Source organism: Phyllostomus discolor, chromosome 6 (genome assembly GCF_004126475.2).
Source record: "Phyllostomus discolor isolate MPI-MPIP mPhyDis1 chromosome 6, mPhyDis1.pri.v3, whole genome shotgun sequence".
Taxonomy (NCBI): Eukaryota; Metazoa; Chordata; class Mammalia; order Chiroptera; family Phyllostomidae; genus Phyllostomus; species Phyllostomus discolor.
The window spans coordinates 111,575,771-111,599,159 of NC_040908.2; the positions used below are offsets into that span (position 1 = coordinate 111,575,771).

The 23,389-nt window shown below is 36.5% G+C and overlaps 1 protein-coding gene across 23 annotated transcripts in view; it reads left to right on the plus strand.

Moving 5' to 3' along the window:
• Positions 1 to 23,389, plus strand: part of DLG2 (discs large MAGUK scaffold protein 2) — a 1,904,207-nt gene that overhangs the window by 1,168,591 nt on the left and 712,227 nt on the right. Inside the window, exon 1 of one of the 23 annotated variants that reach the window (XM_036030131.1) lies at positions 9,323 to 9,484. The exons of 20 other annotated variants lie outside the window; for them this stretch is intronic. In XM_036030131.1, coding sequence (XP_035886024.1) covers positions 9,380 to 9,484 — 105 coding nt within the window. In that variant the 5' untranslated portion in view covers positions 9,323 to 9,379. Of the gene's footprint in view, positions 1 to 9,322; positions 9,485 to 23,389 lie in introns of those variants that run through there. 2 more of the 23 variants (XM_036030134.1, XM_028514365.2) reach the window with 2 other exon arrangements.

A 23,389-nucleotide genomic window follows, 5' to 3' on the forward strand; every position in this document is an offset into this window, starting at 1 on the left:
CAGTAAATAATTAATGATGCAGATACTCAGACCCATTCATCTTCCCCAGAAATAATTTTTATTAATTATTGTTCCACTGTTTACAAGTTTTATTAAAAGCAAGCACTGTGTCCCTCCCCTTTCCACACTATTTTCTTAAACCCCAACTCCATTCCTTTGCTTTTTTATCTAGTAATGGCCCCCTTGCCTGCTCTAGTAAGCCAGGCTTAGGTCTTACTGACTCTCACCTCATCCCAAGTATCTCATCACATAAGGTGGAATCTTAAAGTCATTCTTCATTCATGTGAAATAGACAGGTGTGTGTGTAGGAAAGACAGAGAGCGATAGAGGAAAGGAGAGGATGGAGGTAAGGCAGAGAGAAAAAGAGAGGAATCAATAGGGGTGGAAGGGAGAAACAGAAACAGAGAAAGACATGTAATAAACACCAACTAAAACATGAAGTTGCTGCCCAGGGAAATGTATTGATTAGAGGAAGGAAAAGGTAGGACAGATTCCCAGAAAACTTTATTGAGGGCCATCTTGATATCTTAAACAGTCAAGACAACATTGAATCTGTGAAAATTCTATGATGTTAACAGACCAAAAGAATATTCCTAAGAAGAGCCATGCTTAAACCCTTACCCTAAGTATCTAACTTCATAATTATAGGCACATTTCAATCAGTCTGCATTTCAGATTCTTGTATATAGGTGGGCACAACCATCCTAGCCTCTTAGGGTTGTTGTAAGAATCAAATGAGATATGTAATGATGAATATGCAATAGAAATTGGATCTTTGAGGTGCTTATGAACTAGTGAGATTATAAACGTCTGACATATAGATATAGCTTAGTAATACACAGAAATAGACATAATTCTGTGTAAGGAAGCGGGGTAATAGCTAACAATTTTTGTTGGATGCTTATTTGTGCTGGCCCTGTTAACTGACTCATTTAATCCTTACAACAACTATATGACAGAAACATTACTATCAAACCCACTTTAAAGATGAGGAAACTGAGGCCTAGAGTGTAGAATAAGCCAGCCAAGGTCATGCAGTTAAAAATCAGTCTAGCTGGTATTCTAGTCCAGGAAATCTGACTCTAAATCTTGTAGTCTTAACTATTCTCTCTGCCTCTGTGTAGATATGGGAAAACAGGTGTTACCTGCAGAGGAGAAGGCACTTCAGCCTCCAGTCCCTTGCTGCCAAGTAAGAAGATTCTATCATCACAAAGCTTCCCCTACCCATTGCAGCTCCTCTCCAGGGCTACAGGGCACCTCTGTGTCAGGTTTATCTCTTATAAGTGTGCTCTGCCTTTACTCAGCTCTTTGTTATTGGGATGAAGGCACTTAGGTCACACAAATATATTTGTAAAAAATATTGAGTAGCTGTGCTGTATAGATCTTGTGTTTCAAAACCTTGGAGAATAGAAATGCATTAAGCATGCCATTTAAAAGAATTTCTATTTTCAATTGAAGATTTTCTACTTAACTATACTCAGGCAGCAAGGTAATAAAAGTTAATTTTAACCTAGTATCCTTAGAATTTCTTTTAATGTTCTGGTTAACAATTCCGCAATGCCTCCATTAATATCAGATTATCTTTTCCTGTCATGCAGTTACTTTTCTCCAGGACCACAAAGCTAAAAGTACCATCAAAGCAAATTCACTCAAAAGTTATTGATTGTTTTCCCTCTTGCATTCCTCTTACAATAGAAGCCCTGACCACCTCCCTCTTATATTTAATATGCTATGAGTTTTTAAATGCATCATAGTAAGGCATCATTGAAAGCCATGGTGAAGTCTTGAACATTTCAGACCTTGAAAAAGAGCTAGATGTATATTACTGTTAAAAGGATACAATGAGAAGCTTGGAAAAGATAGAGTAATGTGATAAGATTAACAAAATGGTAATGGCAGTAAAATGACATACATAGATAAGGAGAAGTGAGAGAAATAAAACCCAGGTTCAGGTCTGATACAAATCTACCATTCATTGATAGTGTGATTTGTGTGCCTATCATTTAATAATTCTGTGCATCTATTACTCCATTTAGAAATGCTAGTGCCAATTCTGGCTATACATACTCCATGTGGTTTTTGTGATAATTGAACTCATTCATTTATTCAACAAATATTTATGAAGTACCTATCTCATGTTAGATACTATGTATGTACAGCATGTAATGATAAATAACTCTTCTCTATCCATAAAGGGGTAGTCCTGTGGGGAGTGCAGCAATAGGCTGAAAGTCACCTAGCTTTTTCTTTGAAAAACTCTGACAAAGTCCTGATCAAGGTTGTGGTTCTCAACTGAATTTGATTTTGTACCAACTTCTGCCTGACCTCAACCAGAAGTTCATTTGACAATGTCTTGGGACCTATTTCGTTGCCACCATTACGGGAAGAGAGCACTACTGTCTCGCATCTAGTGAGTAGAAGCCAGCATGCTGCTAAGCCTCCTACAATGCACAGTGGAACTTGGAACTGAAAGATAAGAGAGAATTCTGGAGAAGAGGTGGGAGAGGCTTTGGGGCAGAGTGAATAGCATTTGCACAGAAATCGACGTGCGAATCAGCATCATCATATCCTATGTATTGGGAGCAGGCCTGTGGGGCAAAGGCACAGATTGGGGGAGATGGCACAAGATGACACTGGAGACAGACAGAATTAGACCAGGCCAGGGCCAGAGGGCCATGATGAAATGGATATTGGGGCTTTCTGAGGTGAAGGCATATAGCTTAAGCAACTGAGTGGAAGGAGCTGGGGTTTACTGGAAAAGAACATGAAAGACAAGCAAATTTGAGGAGGTGGGAAAGAGAAGAACTCAGAGTTTGAAGGTGGTAAGTCTGAGATGTCTGTGAGATGCCTGAGTGGAGATGACCAGAAGGCAGTAGGATATGCAACTCAGGAGAGAAATCTAGGTCAAAGCCAGAAATGAGGGAGCCCTTGATATACTGATATCGAAATGAGGGAACACAGATACAGTAAAAAGTAAAAGAGAAGAGAATTCTAGTTGTGGAAGTGCTTTGTCAACCAAAATACGCTCTACAAATACAAGGAATTCCTATTATCAACTGTCAAGTGCATCACTTTCCACATCCATCCATCCATTTATTTAGCAAAACTTCACTGTCTCATTATACACTAGACAATGTGCACTTGTCTAGTTCATGCAGTGTTCCTTCTGTCAGGAGAGTTCAGATGAAAAGGGCTAATGGTTCTGCAAGGGGAAGAACTTGAGGAAGACAGACTTGATCTGTCTCATAGTTTTATCCAAGTTAGCCCCAGCCTTAACCCTGGCCAGAGGCTTCACATGTTGTAATCTAGTGTTCAGTAGAACTATCTTCAAACATGACAAGGTGTCCTGCCTGCTTCAGTCAGCTTCTCTCTGTTCACTTGCTTTCTCACCCTTACAGTAATGGGCTTAGGATTCCAAAGGCCCTGCCGAGTGAATGGACTAGCTTTCTACTACAATGACTTTTATTTCTTAATCATATGGGAAGCACAATTCTCTATTGAATGAATTTTGAAGTACTACAGGTCATTTCATGCCCTCTGGAACACTACTGCCTACAATGAAAAAGTTCATTGGCTCTTTCACCCTGGCACAGTCCTGTGAGTCTTGCACCATCAAAAAAGGAGGGCCATTCCCTCATAGAAAGGAAAATATGGGTTGGATGTGAGTTTTTGATCACAAGAACCATGGACAAATTCACCATAGATCTTTGAAAATACTGAATAACCTGGTAAATATACTAACATATGTTTTTGAAGTTTTAATAAGCTTTTATCTTATGTCCGGTTAGTAACACTAACATCAAGCAACACTGGAAGAGTCTATGTTTTCCAGTCATTGATGGTACTGACTGTACATTTGCTTTTCTTCCTGAAACTATAATCAGGTGGGGAAGACTAGAAAGAAAATGTAAATCAACAAATATATTTCAAGTTAAGATGGGGCTATGAAGGAAATAAACAAAGTTCATGAAGAAAGAATATTAGGAAGAACACACCCTTAGACTAGTCTAGAATGGGTGGTAGTCAGGAAAAGTGAATCTGGAATTACCTCAATATTTACTGATCATTGCTCAAGTGTATGTTGAATCAAGAGCCAAAAGATATAAATTTGTCTAGATATAATTTATTATTTTATTTTTTAATTCTTACTTATTGAACATATTAAAGTAAAATGGAATAGGATAATTTCATAAACACTAATAATAGTGCTAATTATGTATCAGACTCTGCTCTAAAGTTTTACAACTATTAACTTCCACTTAATCCTCAACAATCCTATGAGATAAGTACTGTTATAATCTCTATTTTACAGATAAACTGAAGCAAAGAGAAACTAAGGGATTTGTCCAAGGTCACATGCCTAGTAAGTGGTGAAGAAAGTTACATTAGCTTCTGTGAGCCTATTGCTCTATAGGTTCTAATTATCTGTAAATTGGGAATGTTACCTTCATGGGGGTGAAAGGGCTACTGCATAAAAAAGTAATTTTTAAGAAGTGCAAAGGTAGATGTTTATCTTTATAATTTTAATACCAATTATAATGTCACTGTTACAATGATACAGGCTCTGGGCTTTAAATGCAATGGGGAAGCCAGATATTTTAAGGTAGAGGACCCTATGCTCAAGAGAGTATACTTTTTTTTACTTTAAATCATTTTTAATATTTTAATTACAGTTGTTATATTAGTCTCAGGTGTACAACCCAATGATGAGACATTGTAGAACTTACTAAGTTATCATCCCATTAAATCTCATCCCCACTCTCACCCCCCACAATCACCACACAGTTGTCCATGTCCCTGAGTTCTTATTTTTATTTCAACTTCCATTTATTTTTTTGCTAGTATAGAGAATACAATTTATCCTTTTAATATTGATCTTGTGTCCTGCAACCTTGCTAAATTCATTCACAAATTCTAAAATTTGCTTTAGATTCCATGTGATTTTCTACATAGACTATTATTTCACATGTAAAGAAATGTGCTTTTATTTCTTCTTTTACATTTATTTCTTTTTCTTGACTTGTTGCACTATCTAAAATTTCCCGGATAATCCTGAATAGAAATGATGAGAAGGGACATCCTTATCTTGTTCTGAGCAATTTTTTTTAACTAGAAGTGAATTTTGGATTTTGTAAAATATTTTCTGTGTCTATTGAAATGGTCATATGGTCAGCTGGTTATTTTTTCCGAATTTTTTTAATATGATGAATTACATTGGGTCATTTTCAAATGTTTAACCTGCTTGTTCATGATTCATTATGCTTTTTATGTTGTTGAATTCAGTTCACTAAAATTTCATTTAAATTTTTGATTATATATTCATGAGGTCATATGGGTATTTGCTTTCCTTGTATTATCTTCATCTGATTTTCTACCAGGGTAAATCTGACTTCAAATAATGAGTTGGAAACTATTTTTTGCTCTTTAGTTCTCTGATAGAGTTTTGTGCTTTATTATTATTATTATTATTATTATTATTATTATTATTTCTTGCTTAAATGTTTAGTATTATTCATTAGTGAAACAATCTGGGCCTAAAATTTCTTGGTGGTTTTTAAATACAAATTCAATATATTTAACAGATATGTAGTATGGCTAATTAGGGTACTTACTTCTTTTTGAGTGAACTCTGGTAGTTTATATCTCCCAAGGAATTCATCCATTTTATCTAAGTTGTTAAACTTATTGACATAAAGTTGTTTATAAGATTTTCCTATTAGCTCTCTTATAACTGCAGGATCTGCAGTAATGCTACCTCTCATTCCTGATTCTGATAATTTATTTCTTCTCTTTTTTTTCATTAGTCTTGTTAGAGAGTTATCAACTTTACTGATAATCTCGAGGAACTAAATGGTAGTTTCACTGATTTTCTCTATTTTCTCTAAACTATTTTTTCTATATCTCTTTGTTGCTTTGTTCTCTCCAGAAAACTAATTCTATTTCCTCAATTCATCAAGTTCAGGAGGGTCCAATTGGATTCCCCTCTGGGTAGTGTGGCCTGGACATTTCATGTTGTAAGTGGGGCCATCATAGGGACTTACCTGGTTTGTTTCCTTTCTCTCAGAGTTTACTGTTCTTTGTTTTCTAAGGTCCATTCTTGAAATTCATTGTTTTATGTATTTTTTTTCAGTTTTTTATTTGTTTCAGATAGGAGTATAATTCTAAGAGGTACTGGAGGTACAATTTTCAGAAAGTTATAGGTAAACCAGTTACTGGCAGAAACCATTCAAGTGAAGACCTGTCTGGGCATGGCAGTACTGTCATACAAAAAGTACTTTTAGACATTCTGAGTCTTTTAGATATGACAGACATAAGGCCTAGTGAATGAGTGTTTAACAGAAAAAAAGATACCATTACATATCAGGCAGTGAACTAATAGGAAGAAAATATGAACACCACTTGGTGGGCAGGGACAAATGCATGTTGAGTGGTAGTTAGAGAGAAACAGAGGATTGAAATTATATTTATCTTTGTAGTCCTTGTTTCTAGTACAGTGCTTAATGCATAGTAGAGCTCAATAAATCTTTTTAAACTGAGCCAAAATGAACTGAGTCAAATGTTTGATCAGGTGAGATTAATTGTGGACCCTACTTGAATGTGAAGGTAATAGATTTTACAACTTATGAAAGTGATTGGGCATGAGTGCAAAGCATATTACATGCACTTAATAAAAGCCATGTAATTACTTAGCTAGGTAATGTGCCAAAATGATTGAGCCACCTAAAACCTCTAAAAGGTATATTAAATGTACCTATTTTCAAGAGTGGGAATAAATATATGGGATTTACCACCTCATGAGGTTTATTTTAAGGATACTTTCACTGAATTTATGCACATTGATGCTCAAAGAGCATCATAATGTGACTTTTGTCTATTGCATAGTTAAAGCTAAATTTAGTTAGCATTAAGAATAGGAAGTTACTGGTTTTTTACTCAAGAGTATGCGTAGCCTTGGCTTTAGTATAAATCTGATTATTCAGCTTTCTTGGTATGGTTATCCTTCCAAACCAGCCAATAATGACCTCTATTTTCCCACTCCATGCCTTCCTCAGGAATGCCCCCTACCTGTCTATGAATGTCCAAATTTTACCCACACTTCAAACACTAACCAAGTTCTAAATCTTCCGTGAGGCTGCCCTAATTTTCTCAATGGGTATTTTTTTTTTATTGTTTTATGAAGAGTTTAAATCAATCTTTGAAGGAACTTACTCTTTTTTAACATGACTTTTTGTTATTTGTGGCCAGGTATCATCTCTTCAAATACAGTTTAAACACCTTAAAGACAAAGTCTACATCTGATATATCCATTTGCCCATAGTGCAATCAAATAGCATAGCACATGGGAGATGTTTGACAGGTTCATTGGGTCAATAAATAAATGAATGCATGTATGATTCCAGAAGCATTTTTTATGCAGTGTTTCTACATGCAGAGACTGGATTTTCTGCTTGTTTCCCAGAATAAGACAAGGAGGATCTTTTAGAAGCTGCATAAATGAAAGACTAACAGGACATGATGAATAAGAGGTAGAAGAAGTTCAAGCATGACAGAATACCCAGTAATGATGAACATTTGCTCAAGTAATTTAAAAAGAATTAGCCAAATTTTGGAGGATAATTGAGAAACCAACTTTTTATTTTCCTGTTCCTTGCTAAGAAATACAAGTGAAGGAATATTTTCTGGAAGTTGTGAACTGGCTGGTTGACAGTGCATGAGAAAGAAGCATGTGGCTAGGGCAGGTGGGAGACTATAAGGGCAGGAATGAAGGCAGAGGAGGCACTGTGGGTGTGAGATGAACAGAAGAACATCATGGATGAGAAAAAGAAAAGGTTCATTGAATTGATTTTGCAAACAAACTGTCTAATGGCAGTAGCCTTCTGGTGTGTGCTCGTGAAATATCAAGGAAAAACAGTCTCCTTACACATTAGCCCAGGTAGAAATTTGAAAGATCATTCTACTTGCCACTCCGTCAATACAAAATTGAAAATAATTGAGATTACAGGGAAACTTTGCTGGTATCAACCTTTGAAACTTTCACACCACAAGGTCATTAGTAGGAACTAATCCACCATAACCAGGGTACAAATGCAGAAAAACTAGGTAACCCAAATCATGGAGCTCTTCTAAAAATAATACAGCAAAAATTCTTCATTTATGTTATCAAACTGTTTTCTACAGTTGGTACCTTGTTTTATACTCCTTGGATTTTCTAGGTCAGTTAAAAGCACAATTTATTCATTATATTTTTTATTGCTCTCAGTTTACCCCTTGCCTCTAGGAATGCTTAAATAAATATCCCCATTATCAATTATTTAAGGAGCCCTGACAGTGTAGATTCCTTTTGAACTTCTAAGTGTTCAGGACCTTACAAGCTAAATACCCCACCTCAACAATCCCACAGAGACTGTAGGGAAGAAGTGAAACCTCACCTTACTTTGTGAATGAACACTCAGAATATGTTGCTATACTCTGCTGTTCAGATTTTATTTAGTGCTTACCGGACTTTATTGTTCACGTGTGCAAGTGATTTTTTTTTTAGAATTAACACATTCCAATTCATGTTCAGGCCACTCTCAGGTCCCAAGAATATTTAAATGCTCAATTCTCCTGATATTGTTTATGTAAATTCTACCTAGAACAAGAAATAAATGTGACTTTTATCCAATGCATAAGACAACATAAAGGTCTTCTAATTACCATTTAATTTTAATATAGTCAATGGACTGCATTTTATACTCAAGATCCTTCTGCCTAGTCTTCAGAGATACTCCCAGGTAAACAACTCTATCATTAATAAGAGCAGTCATACTCTGTAGATGAAAAATATTTCACATCCAGATCTTAACTGAACTGAGAGGAGAACTGGACGTATTCAATGACACAGTGAGAATGCATGTATATAATTGCATTTCTCACACAGCAGAAAAGTGTAGACACCTGCATATACATGTATGTGTACGTAATACACTGCCTGCAGGCTAACACTCTTTGCACAAGCTACTCAAATGCTACCTCCATTGCCTGTCACACAAATCTTCTGGTGGAAATATTTTTTCACATCTCTCTCCCTCCCACTTCTCCCTTCCCACACACTTATGGTATGTGCAGTTTCGCCAGATCCATGTAAAGACAGGGAAACACTGATGGGATTGCTTTTCACAAGTGTGGGAACAAAAATCCTTCCCAATGAAAACATCTGTCTCTGTTCAAGTCATGCCCAGTTATCCCCCAAAAGAAATGTTCTGATTAACTTTTTTTAAGTCTTAAGATAGCAGTTTGTGTAGCAGATCTAATTAAGAAGTTTATGTAACAGATCTGCAGGGTTTTTTCCGTTCAACTCAGTTCTTTGAGCTCAGTTTGAGTGTTACTAGCTTTCACCATGCAACGGCCAAGTGCTTCCCGGGCTGAAAATTATCAGCTTTTGTGGGATACTATTGCTTCCTTAAAACAATGTGAGCAAGCTATGCAGCATGCATTCATTCCGGTAAGGAGAATTTTCTTTTTATTTTCCTAGGGATTTAAAAAATTTTTATTCATTTTTTTTCTGTTATAGCTCTGGATAAATGGTATGTAGTCTATGCATTTAAAGATGTGATTTTTTTTCTATAGTTCTTGTTTAGGAAAATAGGTCTGCTTTTTATTTCTTTTTCTCTGTGTGAAATCTCAATTCTTAATATGGTCTAACATTGATCAGTGAAAAAGAGTAATAGTGTCCAAGCAAATTTATCCCACTGAAGTTGGTGGTTTCTAATAGATACATGTATTAGAGAAAGAGCACAAGGTTGGTATTCCTCACATGAAAATTTAAAACAGATTTCAGTGTGTATTTCCTTGTTGGTTCCCTCCAACTACTTAGAATGACTTGACTGTTTTGCAGATAGATCGAAAAGCCAAAAGTTAGTTCTTAAATTTCAGTTCTTTCCTTTTCCAAGTAAAATCTACCATAAGACCTCTCTTAAAAATTATGACTGTTCCCTTAGTAGAGTAGTGAGGCACTACTTAGAGAATTGTAAAAATGGCTGATACAAGTGTATAGATGTATGAAATGAATTAATAAGTCAGTGTTATGTTTTACATTGCAGAAATAATGTTTCTGCTTATAGTTATTCAACCAGAGGAACATTTGATAGGCTGAGATGAAGTAAATGGGACTTGGAAGAAGAGTATTAAAATATTTAATTTTTTAATTAGAGTTATTTTGAAAGATTAACATGATCTATTGAGTATAAGAGAACATTATTAAAAATTAATCCCTGATAAAGTTTATTTAGAATCCTTCAAGAAAAACATTTTTTTCTGGCATAAAAATGAAAGATAAGCTTCTGTCAATAGTTAGCATAAACCTTTAAAGTTTAAGTTATTTTCAGTGAGTCAAATTAGGTGCCATTATATTATTCTCTGTAACTTGTAATCACCTAAGTGTTTCAAAGACTGTGCTATATTTAAAGCTCCCTTCATTGAATACTATTTTCTACTTGGATCTTTCTAAATTGATCTTGATTGTTAAAGTCATTAAACATATACTTTTTGCAAGAACTTTAAAAAACTAATGGTGGGAAGCTCTCTAAATCAAATTAAGTTATAATGATTTTATAATACATTGAACTAGAATCTCATGTGTATAATTTGCTTCTTCTCTCTTTATGAAACTCTTCTTGCTTTATCATAAGAGTATGATACTTCTTGTGAAGCTTAAGTATCTCCCCCTTCATGGAGCTCATTATTAAAAATATTACCATCAGCTGATGATAATTCTATTTAAATTGAGCCTGAATATATTTCTTTGAGTATATAAATTAAATCTCAGAAAATGGGTCCCATTTATTCTGTCTGTTATGCACTTTGTAACCCAGTGGTGCATATTTCATTAACACACATATTTGTACACACATACATATACATGGATATATGAGATTTTTGCCTAATGATACCATTACTTAGGATATCCAAGTAAGTCCTAAAAATACATATCATCACTGTGCTTTATTAAGCATATTAAGAAATGGCAAACTATATTGACTCAGTTTGCCTTCTTTAAAATAAACCTAGTTTTTTTTTAATACTTGGAAATGAATTATGTGTAGAAAGTATAGACACACACTGATGTAGCTAATCTCAGGGAAACTGACCTGAAACTTCACCAGTAGGTAAATGCTATCTCTGTTTCTCCTGTGAGTGCAGGTCCCCCTTGGTCATCTAGACCATTTTTTCCACATACATTAAGCTATAGATCACAAATGGTTTCTCAATCATTGTGGTTCTACGCACTACTAATAAATCTGACTTAAAATCTCAATTATAATTCAGTCACCCCATACAGCTTAGACTGCACAAAGCAGCTCATACCTGGATAGTGTACTGCCCTAAATGGTCAGCAGAAAGAAGGAAGACAAACTATGAGGTCTTTTGAAGTTCCAGTATTTGATTTCATATAACATATAATGCCCTATATTGATGAGCTGGAGATCTAACTTGGAACTCAAGCAGGTTGGTCTACTTGACCAAAGAGCAATACAGAATTTCCCAAATCCTTAGTATAAGTGCCAACTAACACAAGCTCCTAAACATTTATTGAATAAAAGAATGATTAAAAATACAATAGCTCTTTCATGAAGTCCCATAAATGTGTTCCATCATTGGAGCTATAAGAGCATTTTTTTCTAGACAGTGAGTATCTTTAGGTATCAGGCAAACCAAATGTTGTTGGTGTTTTATTATGTGAGTTAATATACTTATAAAAACAGTCCCATAATTAGTAGTTCTTTTCATAGAGACTGAGTCCCTGCTATGTTCCAGGCATGGTAGTACCAGACACAGGATAGGGACCTGAAGGTGTACTTTAATTTCTTTGTGACACCAACATTTTGAAAGAAAAACTTCACTACCCCTTGCCCAAATGGTGCCCCACTGTCTCTTGCTACCATGTACAAAGCTGACTTTCCATCATGTTTGGATTTGGTCTAATGTAAAAGTCATTGAGCTAGCCAAACATTGGGGGTGATGCGATGACTAAATCAAGAGAATCCCTGATAAAACCTACATGGAATTCTGCCCACAAGAATTTTCAAGTGAATGCATAAATCACTTTAACACCAGTTACAAAGTGTTGAGTGCCTTAAGTAGCCATTAATTACCATAAATATTAAGGATAGAAGCAAGCTTCATAGAAGGGTATCTCAGTTGGATTTTGAAGGTTAAGAGGAATTTTTACATGCAGTGATGATGAGGAAAGAAGACATTCAAAGTTGAGGAAATGGTGAAAGCACTTACTAATTGTGTAAATGTGGTCCATTTGTCATCTGCTCATTCATGCAACCAATATTTATTAAATATCTTATGTATATGAAATTGTAGTATGTCTAGGCTTATAGCAATAACTAGAATGAGCTCAAATTCTATTCTGAGCTTATTTATATTCTAGTAAAAGAGATGAACATTAAATAAATATATATACACACACACATACCTATTTAGAGAAAAAGAGATATACACATACACATGTACATGCACACTTGAATGTTACCTTGTGAGAGTTGTTCATGGCCTTTCTCACAATTACAATTCAATATTGCACGTGTGCATTCACAAATACACATGTATTATCAGAATAGCATAACAATGATAGATATTTTGCAAAGCCACTACAGACAAAACAACACACTATTTCCCAAATATTTTGTAATCTTAAAACACAAGTTAATTTCTTTCTCAAAAAAAAAATGGTGCATCCTGTCTGACACATCCTGGGTTTCGTACTTGCAGTATAAAAGTGATAGTATTTATTGAATACCAATTCAATACTATTTTATGTCACATGCTATTCTAAGCACTTCAAATATTATTCTATTTAACTCTCCAACTCTCTGATTTGGGCACTATCATCTTTTTTACAAAGTTTACAGAAGTGAATTAACTTTCCCTTGTTTCATAGCTAATAAATGGAAAGACCAGACCTTGAAAATAGCCACCTGACTCCCAGCCAGATAACTATTTTCTCTTAAAGCATTGAATAAGAATGCTTTACTAGAATAAGGAGACAACCACTGGAACCAAAAGCATATAATCTAGTGTGACAAGAGCAGCCATCAAAGACTGTGAAAACCACTGGAAATGCAGCAAGGTGGAAGTGGTCTCTCTGTTTGGAATAGTGGAGAAGGATGATTAAGGAAGACTAAAAAAGGAAAAGATAAAGAGAAGTCTTGAGATGATTTTAAAATAAGAGTTTATCAGGTGAAAAAAGGTGAGGAGGGATGAAATAGTATGTGCAAAGGCACTGAGGCATGAAAGAACAATATGGAATTAAGACTAGTTCTCAACCTTCCCCAAGTCTTGATCTTCCCCTTTGAGCATTAGGTTGGAAAGTCAGGAGAAACAAGGATGAGAGTTGAGTAATTTATTTTAGGTCAGACATTCTGCAGGTCAACCAGAATAGAAGTGCTGAATAATGCAGGCCCAGACTAAGGCACTGAAGCCTTACAAGGGAATCTCCAGAGGGGAAAGAAATGACTCCATTATCCCCATGGCCTGGCCCATAGGTTAACACCTGTCTGTGCCAGGGACTGACATATGCATAGAGAAGCAGAGAAAGCCTGTGCACAAATCTAAAAGAATGAAACAACAGTAGAGATGAGAAACTCCATAGTCCCTAAGAAAGATACTGAGAGAGATGAGCCTGACCAGAACAGTGAGAGGCTGAGACAGGCTGGATTGTGCCTTCCTGGGTAGCTCAGAATTCCTAGTTCTTAGTTCTATTTATCAAGTGGCTTTCTGCCCTGTGGACCTGGTAAGTTCAAATTTTTCTTGAGTCTATACAAGTGTCTTTCTATTCTCTTCAACCAGAGAACCTTAACTGACACTGGGGCCAACTTGTGACCAGTAGTCCAGAAATGGGATACAGCTCTACAAGAAAGGGCAGAACAAAAGCTGGACAGAAAGTGAGCAGATTACCTGAGCCCACTGGGCTTCACAGTGAAGTTCCATCCTTTAGGGCTTAACTCACAGCCCCTTCCACAAGACTTCCATCACAACTCATAACCAGATTCTCTGCCTTCTTCCTCATTATTTCAACCCTGATTCATACTCCCTGAAGAAAAATAAGAGTAGGGAACCTACTTACATGCTACTTTAGTCTACACATTTTTATTTAATTATTACAATACCAGTATGAAATGTTCCCAATATTATTTTCATTTTTAAGAATCAGTGAAGTTAGGTACCTTGTTTAAAAGCATATAGGTGAGAAAACCGTGAGAAAACCAAGGGAAAACCCAGAACTTCTGGCCCTAATATCACTTTCTTTCACACTTACCATGGTCCTTTGCCCCTATTTCTCTTGTGATATTTCTCTGCTTTGTGTTATAAGTATTTGGGGGTTTATCGTATTTGCACATGCTATTGTATAGTCTATGCAGGGAAAAACCATGTGCTTCATCTTCCTAGTTTCTGCATCCCAAGTACAGTGTCTTAAATACCATGTTTCCTAAATAAATCTGTATGGATTGGTTAATGCTTAGAATGTGAGGACTTAGGCAGAACTGAGATAATGAAGAACTAATCCTTTCTGTCTCAAATATATCCATCCTTGAATCCTGTCTCCTCAGCTGCAGCGTCACTTCCACACACCCGGCCTCCAGTCCCTAGATGTCGAGTTTGAACCATTGAAAGCTTAGGTCAGCTCTAAATAGAATTTGTTCAGTGATGAGATTCAGTTCTAGTTCATGGTGTTCCAAGTCTGTTTGTCCTTTCTGGATTCTAAATATTGCTTGACTCATCATCCTCAATCATGTTGGATTCATTTCTCTATTTTATTCTTCTTGGCCTTGCTTTAGATTTTTGTCTAGTAATACCCCAGTTTTTAGTCAATTTCCTTCAGAAGAATATGAACAAGGCTATTAATGGAATTTCTATTAGTAAAGGAATAAAGATGATACAATCTATAGAGACTTTCAACCTAATGGGGAAAAAATAATTGCACCAGAAGCGACCTGGATAATTGCAACAGCCTAGAACTGCATAAACATTTGCAGATTTCTGGTAAAATGCAATGGAATTGTCACTTTTGTTTTTGAACAAAAGGCAAAAGCTTGTTATCTTTTTATTTTCCTCTTTTGTGTGATTTGCATTTTCTTTGACTGCTGGTCTTGTGATTCCTATGCATAAGCATCTGGAGTTCATGAAAAAGTAGTGCCAGGTGCAGGATGCCTTCTGTTATTCCAGTATTGCTCATAGTGAAATGTTTGTGTTGACTCAGCAAAATGGGGCATTTGCACAGATATATGTTACTGTACAATGAAGTAGAGCCCATTCTCTGCTACTCCCCTTTTTTCTCACCCACTGCAGAAATTGCAAAAATAAAACCCAAGATATTTTTGTTAAAAAATAGAAAAATAGTTGTTCAGAGTTAATAATACCTCCTCCAGGTAGCAAAACTAAATTAAAATGCACGTGTGCACACAAACACACCAAATTCTCAAAAACCTTTAATAAGCTAATACTAGATATGCTATATTCTTTAAGTTTCATTTTGATATTTCTAGTGAGCAGAAAGATGCCTAAGGAAAATGGAGTTTCTAATTTTTATTGTGTGTAGAGACACCCCAGATATGCTGCACAAATGCTGTTGCTATAGCTCCTCTGCTGAGACAACCACTGCCCTATGCCCCGCTGCTGCTGCCGCTACCTGCCTTCCTGTTGTTAATCCCTGTTAACAGTTTTCAAATAGCATCAGCTAAATTCTTTCTCATTGCAACATTTCCAGGTAGCAAAGCAGGTTTTTTAAAAAGATTTTACTTATTTATTTTTAGAGAGGGGAAGGGAGGGAGAAAGAGAGGGAGCGAAACATCAATGTGTGGTTGCCTCTCGTGTACCCACTACTGGGAACCCGGCTGAAACCCAGGCGTGTGCCCTAACTGGGATTCCAACTGCCAACCCTTTGGTACTCAGCCAGTGCTCAATGTACTGAGCCACACCAGCCAGGGCACAAAGCAGGTTTAATATTTCTATATTATTTATTTTTAAAAATTGAACTTCAAAGAATTGAAGTGGCCAGGATCAGAAGTGGGTAACTAGTAAATTATAATCTAATAAGATTAGAATGTCAGTCCAGTGCACTTTTGCTCTGAGTCAGAGTTTTCATTACTTGAAAAATCTAGATCTGAATCCTTGCTCTACCAATTGCCATCTTGGGCAAATTGTTGAACTTCTCTAAGCCTCAGTTTCATCCTCTATAACATTATATATTATATAAATCTTTTTTGGGTTGTTTGCAGATTTAAAAAGATACTGTTAGTTAAACCCTTAGCATACATAATGGCTAACTGAAGAAAAAGTCCATAAGTGTTGTCATGTTGCTAATTTTTAATATTACCCCAAATGTATCCATTTATAAATTGAGTAGTGTCTTTATATATGAGCTCATTTGCCTATCAAAGAAGCACATGAGGTTGATTAAGTAATAACTTATCATGTCCATTTATACACGAACAGGAAGTTTCAGAGAGGTTCTATTAATTGGCTAAGGTCCTCATATACCTGAAGAGAAATGTCTTAAAGCCAACTAGATAACCTAAATCCCAAACTCTTTCTATCACTACTTTTGTTACATTTAAAATTAGGTTAGTGTTAAAGCCAGGAATCATCCACTCCTTATTGATAGTTGGAATAACCTTAGAAATAACAGAGTTAAGTGATATGACCAAATTCTGTAAAGGCACAGCCAACTCTAGAAGCCTCACCTGCTGACTCCACTTGCAGGGCCAGGAAATGCTCACCCAATAACATAAAAGCATAATGTACAAATGTTTTTGTTGAATCCAGGAGGACAAGGAGCAGTCATGAGATGTAAGGTTGCAAACATTATATTCATAAAGAAATTATCATCTTCTTTCCTGCTGATTTAGGAAATTCTTCATAAAACAAATAAAGGTTCTGGTGTGTTCGAGTTCACAATTCCAATGGATAGAGTGTCTGAGAGAACAGAGGAGAGTCAGCCTGAGACCACCATTTTACTCTGCAACTTGTGAAGAGCCCTCATGCCCCAGAAAACACCTCCTTTCTGCCTTCCTTCTCTTCCTTTCAGTCTTCTCTCTATTTTCCTCTCTCTCTCCTATAGCCCACAGCAACAGATAATACCCTTCTATCCTGACTCTGAAACATACAGTTGTAGCATTATCCTGGTCCCAGTAGGAGATAAATTGGCAAACAGGACCCTTGTTTTGCAGAATACCTGAGGGTTAGAAAGCCATTGGAAACCTGGAAACCAAGAGTAACATGCACACTGCCACTCTGGGAAGCTAGAGCTGCTGTCGGGCTAGGAACTGGTTGGCATTTTGGGCACAGAAATGTGTAGACTCTTGGCTGTAGAACAAAGAGTTCATTGCCTAGTCAGTGACAACATACAAACACATCTGCAGAATATATTCCTTGGTACCACCAAATGCTAGCAGTATTTGGCCAACCTCTATTTTTCTAGTCCCCATTCACTCCTCCTTTTTATTTATGCTGTTTCTATGTTTTTTCTTATTGAAAGTAACTCCAAATACAACATGCACTTTGAAGAAAAATGGGTAGAATAGAGATTGATCAACTTACAGACGTCATCATAATTTAAAATAGGGGGAATGGAACTAAAATGTTATTTATTTTTTCTGCAACCGAGCCCAGTCGCCATCTGTTAGAGGCAGGTCTTGACACATCTGCCAAACCCAACATGGATGTGAGCACCTTATAGATGACTGATGGTTAAAAAGTAAAATAAACTCATACCTCTTCTTGGTCTCTCTTCCTAACATTTCCTCTCATGCAAAGGAATCATTCTAGATATGAAATGTTTTAAGACTTTCTCCATGGCTTAGCCTGCAATGTTTTAAACTTAGAGTGTAGGATCTGGTATTAAATTATGGTTGGAAGAGGAAAAAAATGAAAGCTGAATTTAGCTGTTAGGAAATTTTTTTTTGGAGATAATGCTATAGAACGTGGAGAAAGGCAAGATAGAAGACCAAAACTGATGATAATTCCCTCTTTCATCTCACATCTTTTTGAAAAATATTCTTGTTTTATTCTCTTACAGTTGTCCCAATTTCCTCCCTTTGCCCTACTCTGCCAAGTCCACCCCTTGCTCCCACATTCAATCCCCACATTGTTGTTCATGTCCATGGGTCATCCATACATGTTTTTTGACTAATTCCTTCTCTTTCTTTCCACCATTCCCCCCACCCACTCCCCTCTGGCAGCTGTCAGCCTGTTCCTTGTTTCCATGTCTCTGGTTCTGTGTTGCTTGTTAGTTTATTTTGTTCATTAGATTCCTTTTAAAGTGAAAATTTATGGTACTTGTCTTTCACCAACTGATTTCTTCCTTTCTTTCTGTTGCATATTCCATTGTGAATCCTTAAAATAGAAGATAATTTTTGTCATTAATTTCATGGTCTTGAGTCCATAAAATTAACTGATTCATAAGCAAAGCAAAATATAGGCTATAAACATAGAACAATAGGATTACAAATGGATTTTAGGTGCCCTTTCTCAGACCTATAGAACCTCATTCTTTAGCCAATTAATAAGAAGCCACTTTGTATGCCTTGTTTTAATTTTACTTTTGTCTTACTTATACAGGCCTTTAAGGCATTATATCTTCTAACTTTCTGTATTTGAATATAAAAGCAGACATCATTGCTTTCCAGAAGGAAGAATTGTATAGCATCCCTGGTTTCTTTCTAGTAATTCCCAGCAAGGAAAAAATGTATGAGTGAAATCAGATCCTTGATGAAACAGATTTTTAGAGGCCATTCTTTTTACTCTTTACTCCTCAACTATAAAAATAAAGGAAGGGGGTTTAGTGACTTGGCTTTCACCCTGTTATTGAACTTGCTGGATCTAAAACTGTGATTTCCTGACTCCCAATCTAGCCATCTTTCTGTCAGGGACATAATTCCTCAGCTGGGTGGTGGTTACTTCCAGGGAGATAGACTTCCTGAATCTTAATAGCCATCTAGCAACTATTTGAGATGTGAGGTTGACTCCATTATAAATCACTGAAACATTATTTATTTATTAAAACAGATGATTGCGGAATAAAATATAAAACTGCTACATAGATTTTTAAGATAAAACATGGTACTTCAAACAAATGTCTAGTTTTAGCTGGGTCTTTGGTGATATGTCTTCTGAAATGTTTTAAAAATGTGTAGGATACCATCTTAGTTTTTGAGTCCTTAGCTTTCCACCAAATCCTGTGCTTTCTCCTGCCTCTCCAATTCTGAAATGTGCAGTGGGAAAATAAGCTAGTGCAGCAAACTAATTGCAGCTATGTTTTTACTCCACACAGGGTGGTAATACAACAAAAATATGGATTTGTTGTTAAAAAGGGAGAGTCTTCCCTCCACTGGGGTTAGTCTAGTGACCTTGAACAACTTGTGTTATAAGTTTCTACCTATTTTTCTTATCTATATAATGATCATAACTATAGCATGTAATTCACAGGCTTTTAATGAGCAATACCAGGCAGTGTGTTACAAGAGCTAGTTACAAGAGGGCAACATGCAAGTAACCCTTTTGAAGTATCCATTTGAACTAATCTGTTTTCCCATGCATCCTATTTCTTGTTGTTAAAGCTTTTGTTCCATGGGTTTAAAAACTAGTAGCAAATATCTTTTGAATATATTGTATCCCAAGCAATATTAGGAGTATAGGTGGAGGTAGCTGGGAAGGAAATGAAGTAAAATGAGAGGTATGCCCTCAAAACAATTACATTTTCAACAAGAAGGTAAAAAATATCACACATGAACAACTTAGCCAACATCTTTAAAAGCAGAAGGAAACGTTCACTAAGAATGTCAAGGCTAGATGCTTTCACATAACATCTGTCCTTTAATATTTATAATTCATTGTGAACTGAAGTAGTATAAAGATAGGTAGGTGGAAACTTGCAGTGAGGATTAAGGAAACTTTCATGGAGAGTCTGGGACTTGAGATTGTCATTGCAGGATGGATAAAGTTTGGTTAGGTAGACAAGAGAGGGGACCATGATTGATTCAGGGTGTGGGAGAAGGAAGAAATGTAAACAGTGACCTTACGGCAGGCATGAAAGGTGTATGCTTGCAGTGAGAACCCTGGCCTGATGGGAGAAAAGATGAAGAGAGAAGGAAACTAAATAGCAATTATTTATTGATCTGTGTGCTACAGAATAAATAAGTCCAACTTTAGTGTGATGAACCAGGTTATTGACAGGTTGCTCACAATTCTCGCACCTATGTCTGGCAAATACAACTACACTGCTAACATAATAGTTCTTTGGTGGCTTAGTGCAAAGGAACAGATGGTATCCACATGGATCTTTCCAGGAATAGCACCACATGGAGTGAATCAGTGAATTAAGTAGGTACAGTTATTGTGGCATGGGGCACATTGACTAAATCACATCTGAAACTTGAGCTAATGACTTCCTTTTTTGTGTAATCTTCAGAGAGTGCATGCACAAATAAAGCAGTTGAGGTTATAAAGGCTCAGTGTGAATCAGTGGGATTTACAGCATCATGGAATAATGGGGAAAACAAAGAATTTAGAATCAGCAGATCTGAGTTTGAATCTCAGCTCTGCTTCTTTCTAGCTTTATGACTTTGGGAAATTCACTGATCCCTTTGAGCCTCTTTTTACTTATCTATAGACAAGGGAATTTAATTCCACAGTCTCTCTGGAGTTCTGTGTGGAGTAAACAAGAAAACACAGGTTATAAAGTTTACCCTATTTTCAGGCACACTGGTTGCTTGCTTGCTCAATCAATGCTAATTCCCTTTCTTCTTCCTATGAAAATTAAATAATCTAATGTGTGTGGACACAATTTATAAATAATAAGGCATGTTATCAATGGTCAATCTAACATAATTATCAATCTGAGTTTCAGTGATGATCTGCAGACTTAGTTTTGGTGAGTCTGTATTTCAGCCTTTTATACTAAGTGCAAAAAGTCATGTGCAGAAGGTACAGGATGGAGGTCTAAAGAGGTTTCATAACTAATAGTCCAAGCAATTTTAATCTCTTATTTAAAGTGAAATTGATTCTAGAGAAAACATATTTTTTAAAAAACCTCTCTTTGGCTCTGGATCACCAGTTTCTGTGCCTCATTCTCCAGACTGCCTCATCTTTTCCGCACTGGGGATAAAGAGGTGCCCAATTCAGCCTAACTGAGGTCTTCAAGAAATCACCCATTTTCTGAAAAATATTACAGTACCTTGTGTTGTAAAGGAAGTTCAAGCAGACATGTTAACACTTGAATCCAAAGGGAAGAAATATTTGTGGTGGGTTTTCAAAGATCAGTGAGAGAATGTGTGTTGATGAAAGCAGACTTCTGGATACTTATATGATTTTAATATAGAAACAAAACAATGTTTTTGCAGTTGTAAAAGTTGCCCACATAAACACAGACAACACTGTGGTGATGTTCAGAAGGAAAGGCAGGTAGGGGAGATGGATGTGGGCAAAGGTGGGAGAAATGGGGCCAGAAAGAGATTTTGCCTGGGGTGATATGTGCATGATGCAGTGTGCACATGATGTTTTGTCGAGTTGTATACAAGAAATCTGTATGGTTTTGTGAACCAATATCACCCCAATAAATTCCATTAATAAATAAATAAATAAAATCTTTAAAAATTACCCACTTTGGAATTAGACTGGCAGAATTGACCACTGGCCCTGCTATTACCAGCTGGATAAACTTGGGAAAGATCCTTAACATCCCTGCCTCAGTTTTCTGTAAATTGGGGATATATTATATTTATTATTAAGGAAGTTCAGGTAAGCAGAATTGGACCGAGTTCAAGGCAAACATGAATCTACCATTCTTCCTTCCTATTTTCTGAGCTAAACTGGTGATAAGCTAGGTAGGTAATCATCCATGCATTTTGTTATATGCTAGGGAGAGGGACCAAGGTCTTAGCTGCCTCCAGAATTGCTCCCTTGAGCTATCCTGACATAGTCACTAACCTGCAGTTAAGCCTTGTCTAGCCAAACCTTAGCACTCACTCTATTCACTCACCCACCCATCAGTTAGTGCCTCAGTGTCCTCACCTATAACATGGGTGCCCTATGTCACTGTAGGGTAAGGGCAAACCAAGTGACAAGCCAAAAACCCTTGGTGCTACTATTGGTGGTGACTCACGGCTATACAGTATTGATCTACACCATATTGAACTATGCCCACACAGTTGGTCTTGTAGAGACAGAACATGAAAAGAAGAAAATCTAGGAAAGCAAAAATAACCACAGTGATAAGTAAAATAGCCTTACCTCTATAGAGCATCTCTCTTTCACCTCACATGCATTATTTCTCCAGCTAACTTCTTGGGAAATAGGTTAACTGGAAAATAACATTGCCCCATTTTTTTTTCAAGTGGTTTGCAAGAGATTAAGGGACCTAGAAATCCTCTGAGAACTGGGGAATTGAATCTGAGTCAGTATGGTGAGAAATTTCTCTTCAGACTGTGAAAAAGAAACTAACAACTTTCAGGGCAGAAAATAACTGCATTTTCATCCTGGTAGCCTGGAAACACTCAGGAACAGGAGCTGTGGGTGCTTCCCAGCATGGTTCCTGGAGCTCTAAAGACATAGACTTGACATCTGGTTGTGGTACTCTGAGATTCGTGACCTTAGGCAAGTGACTAAACCACTTTGACCCTTCCCTTCTCTATTTTCTTTTTTTATCTCTTCTTTGTAAAAAAAATGGAAACAATAATATTTGCCTTAGAACATTTTGAGAATTATATGTATTGATACATCTTCAAAATTTATCACAGTCCCTGAGACATAATCATTCAATAAATACTTAATGGTTTATTATTGTTATTCTTGTTATTATGTTTCTGTCTTCACTTTTCATAGTAAATAATTGTGAGATCTGGAACATGCCACTTCCTTTCTCTCCACTTCATATTTGTAAAATGAAAAGGCAGAATTAAATAAACATTTGGTCCTGGCCTTAAAGTTTTGTGACTCTACAGTATATTTGTTCTTCATGTTTTATTTGTCTTCTCTCGCACAACTATCAATAATATATCCTTAACCAGACATTTTCCAAAAATTTTCTTTGGAGCTTATGAAAAAACAATCCTGATGCAGCCAGCCTGGCTGTGCCTGTGCCCTTTGCCTTCTCCTGGATCTCACCTCCTACAGGCTGTTTACATGATATGCTGGGATCAGTAACGGAGCAAGAGTTAGGTGGGGAGGGTTCAGGCACTAGCAGGATCAAGGTGGATATGTCTGATTTGAGCTGGTTTCCAAGTTGTTGATGAGCAGTGGAAATTAAAATCCAAAGAGTTTTGGTAAAGTCTGATTCCATTGTGAGAGGCAGTACAGCATGCCTATCAACAGTGGTAGCTGCAAGTCAGATTGCTTGGGTTTG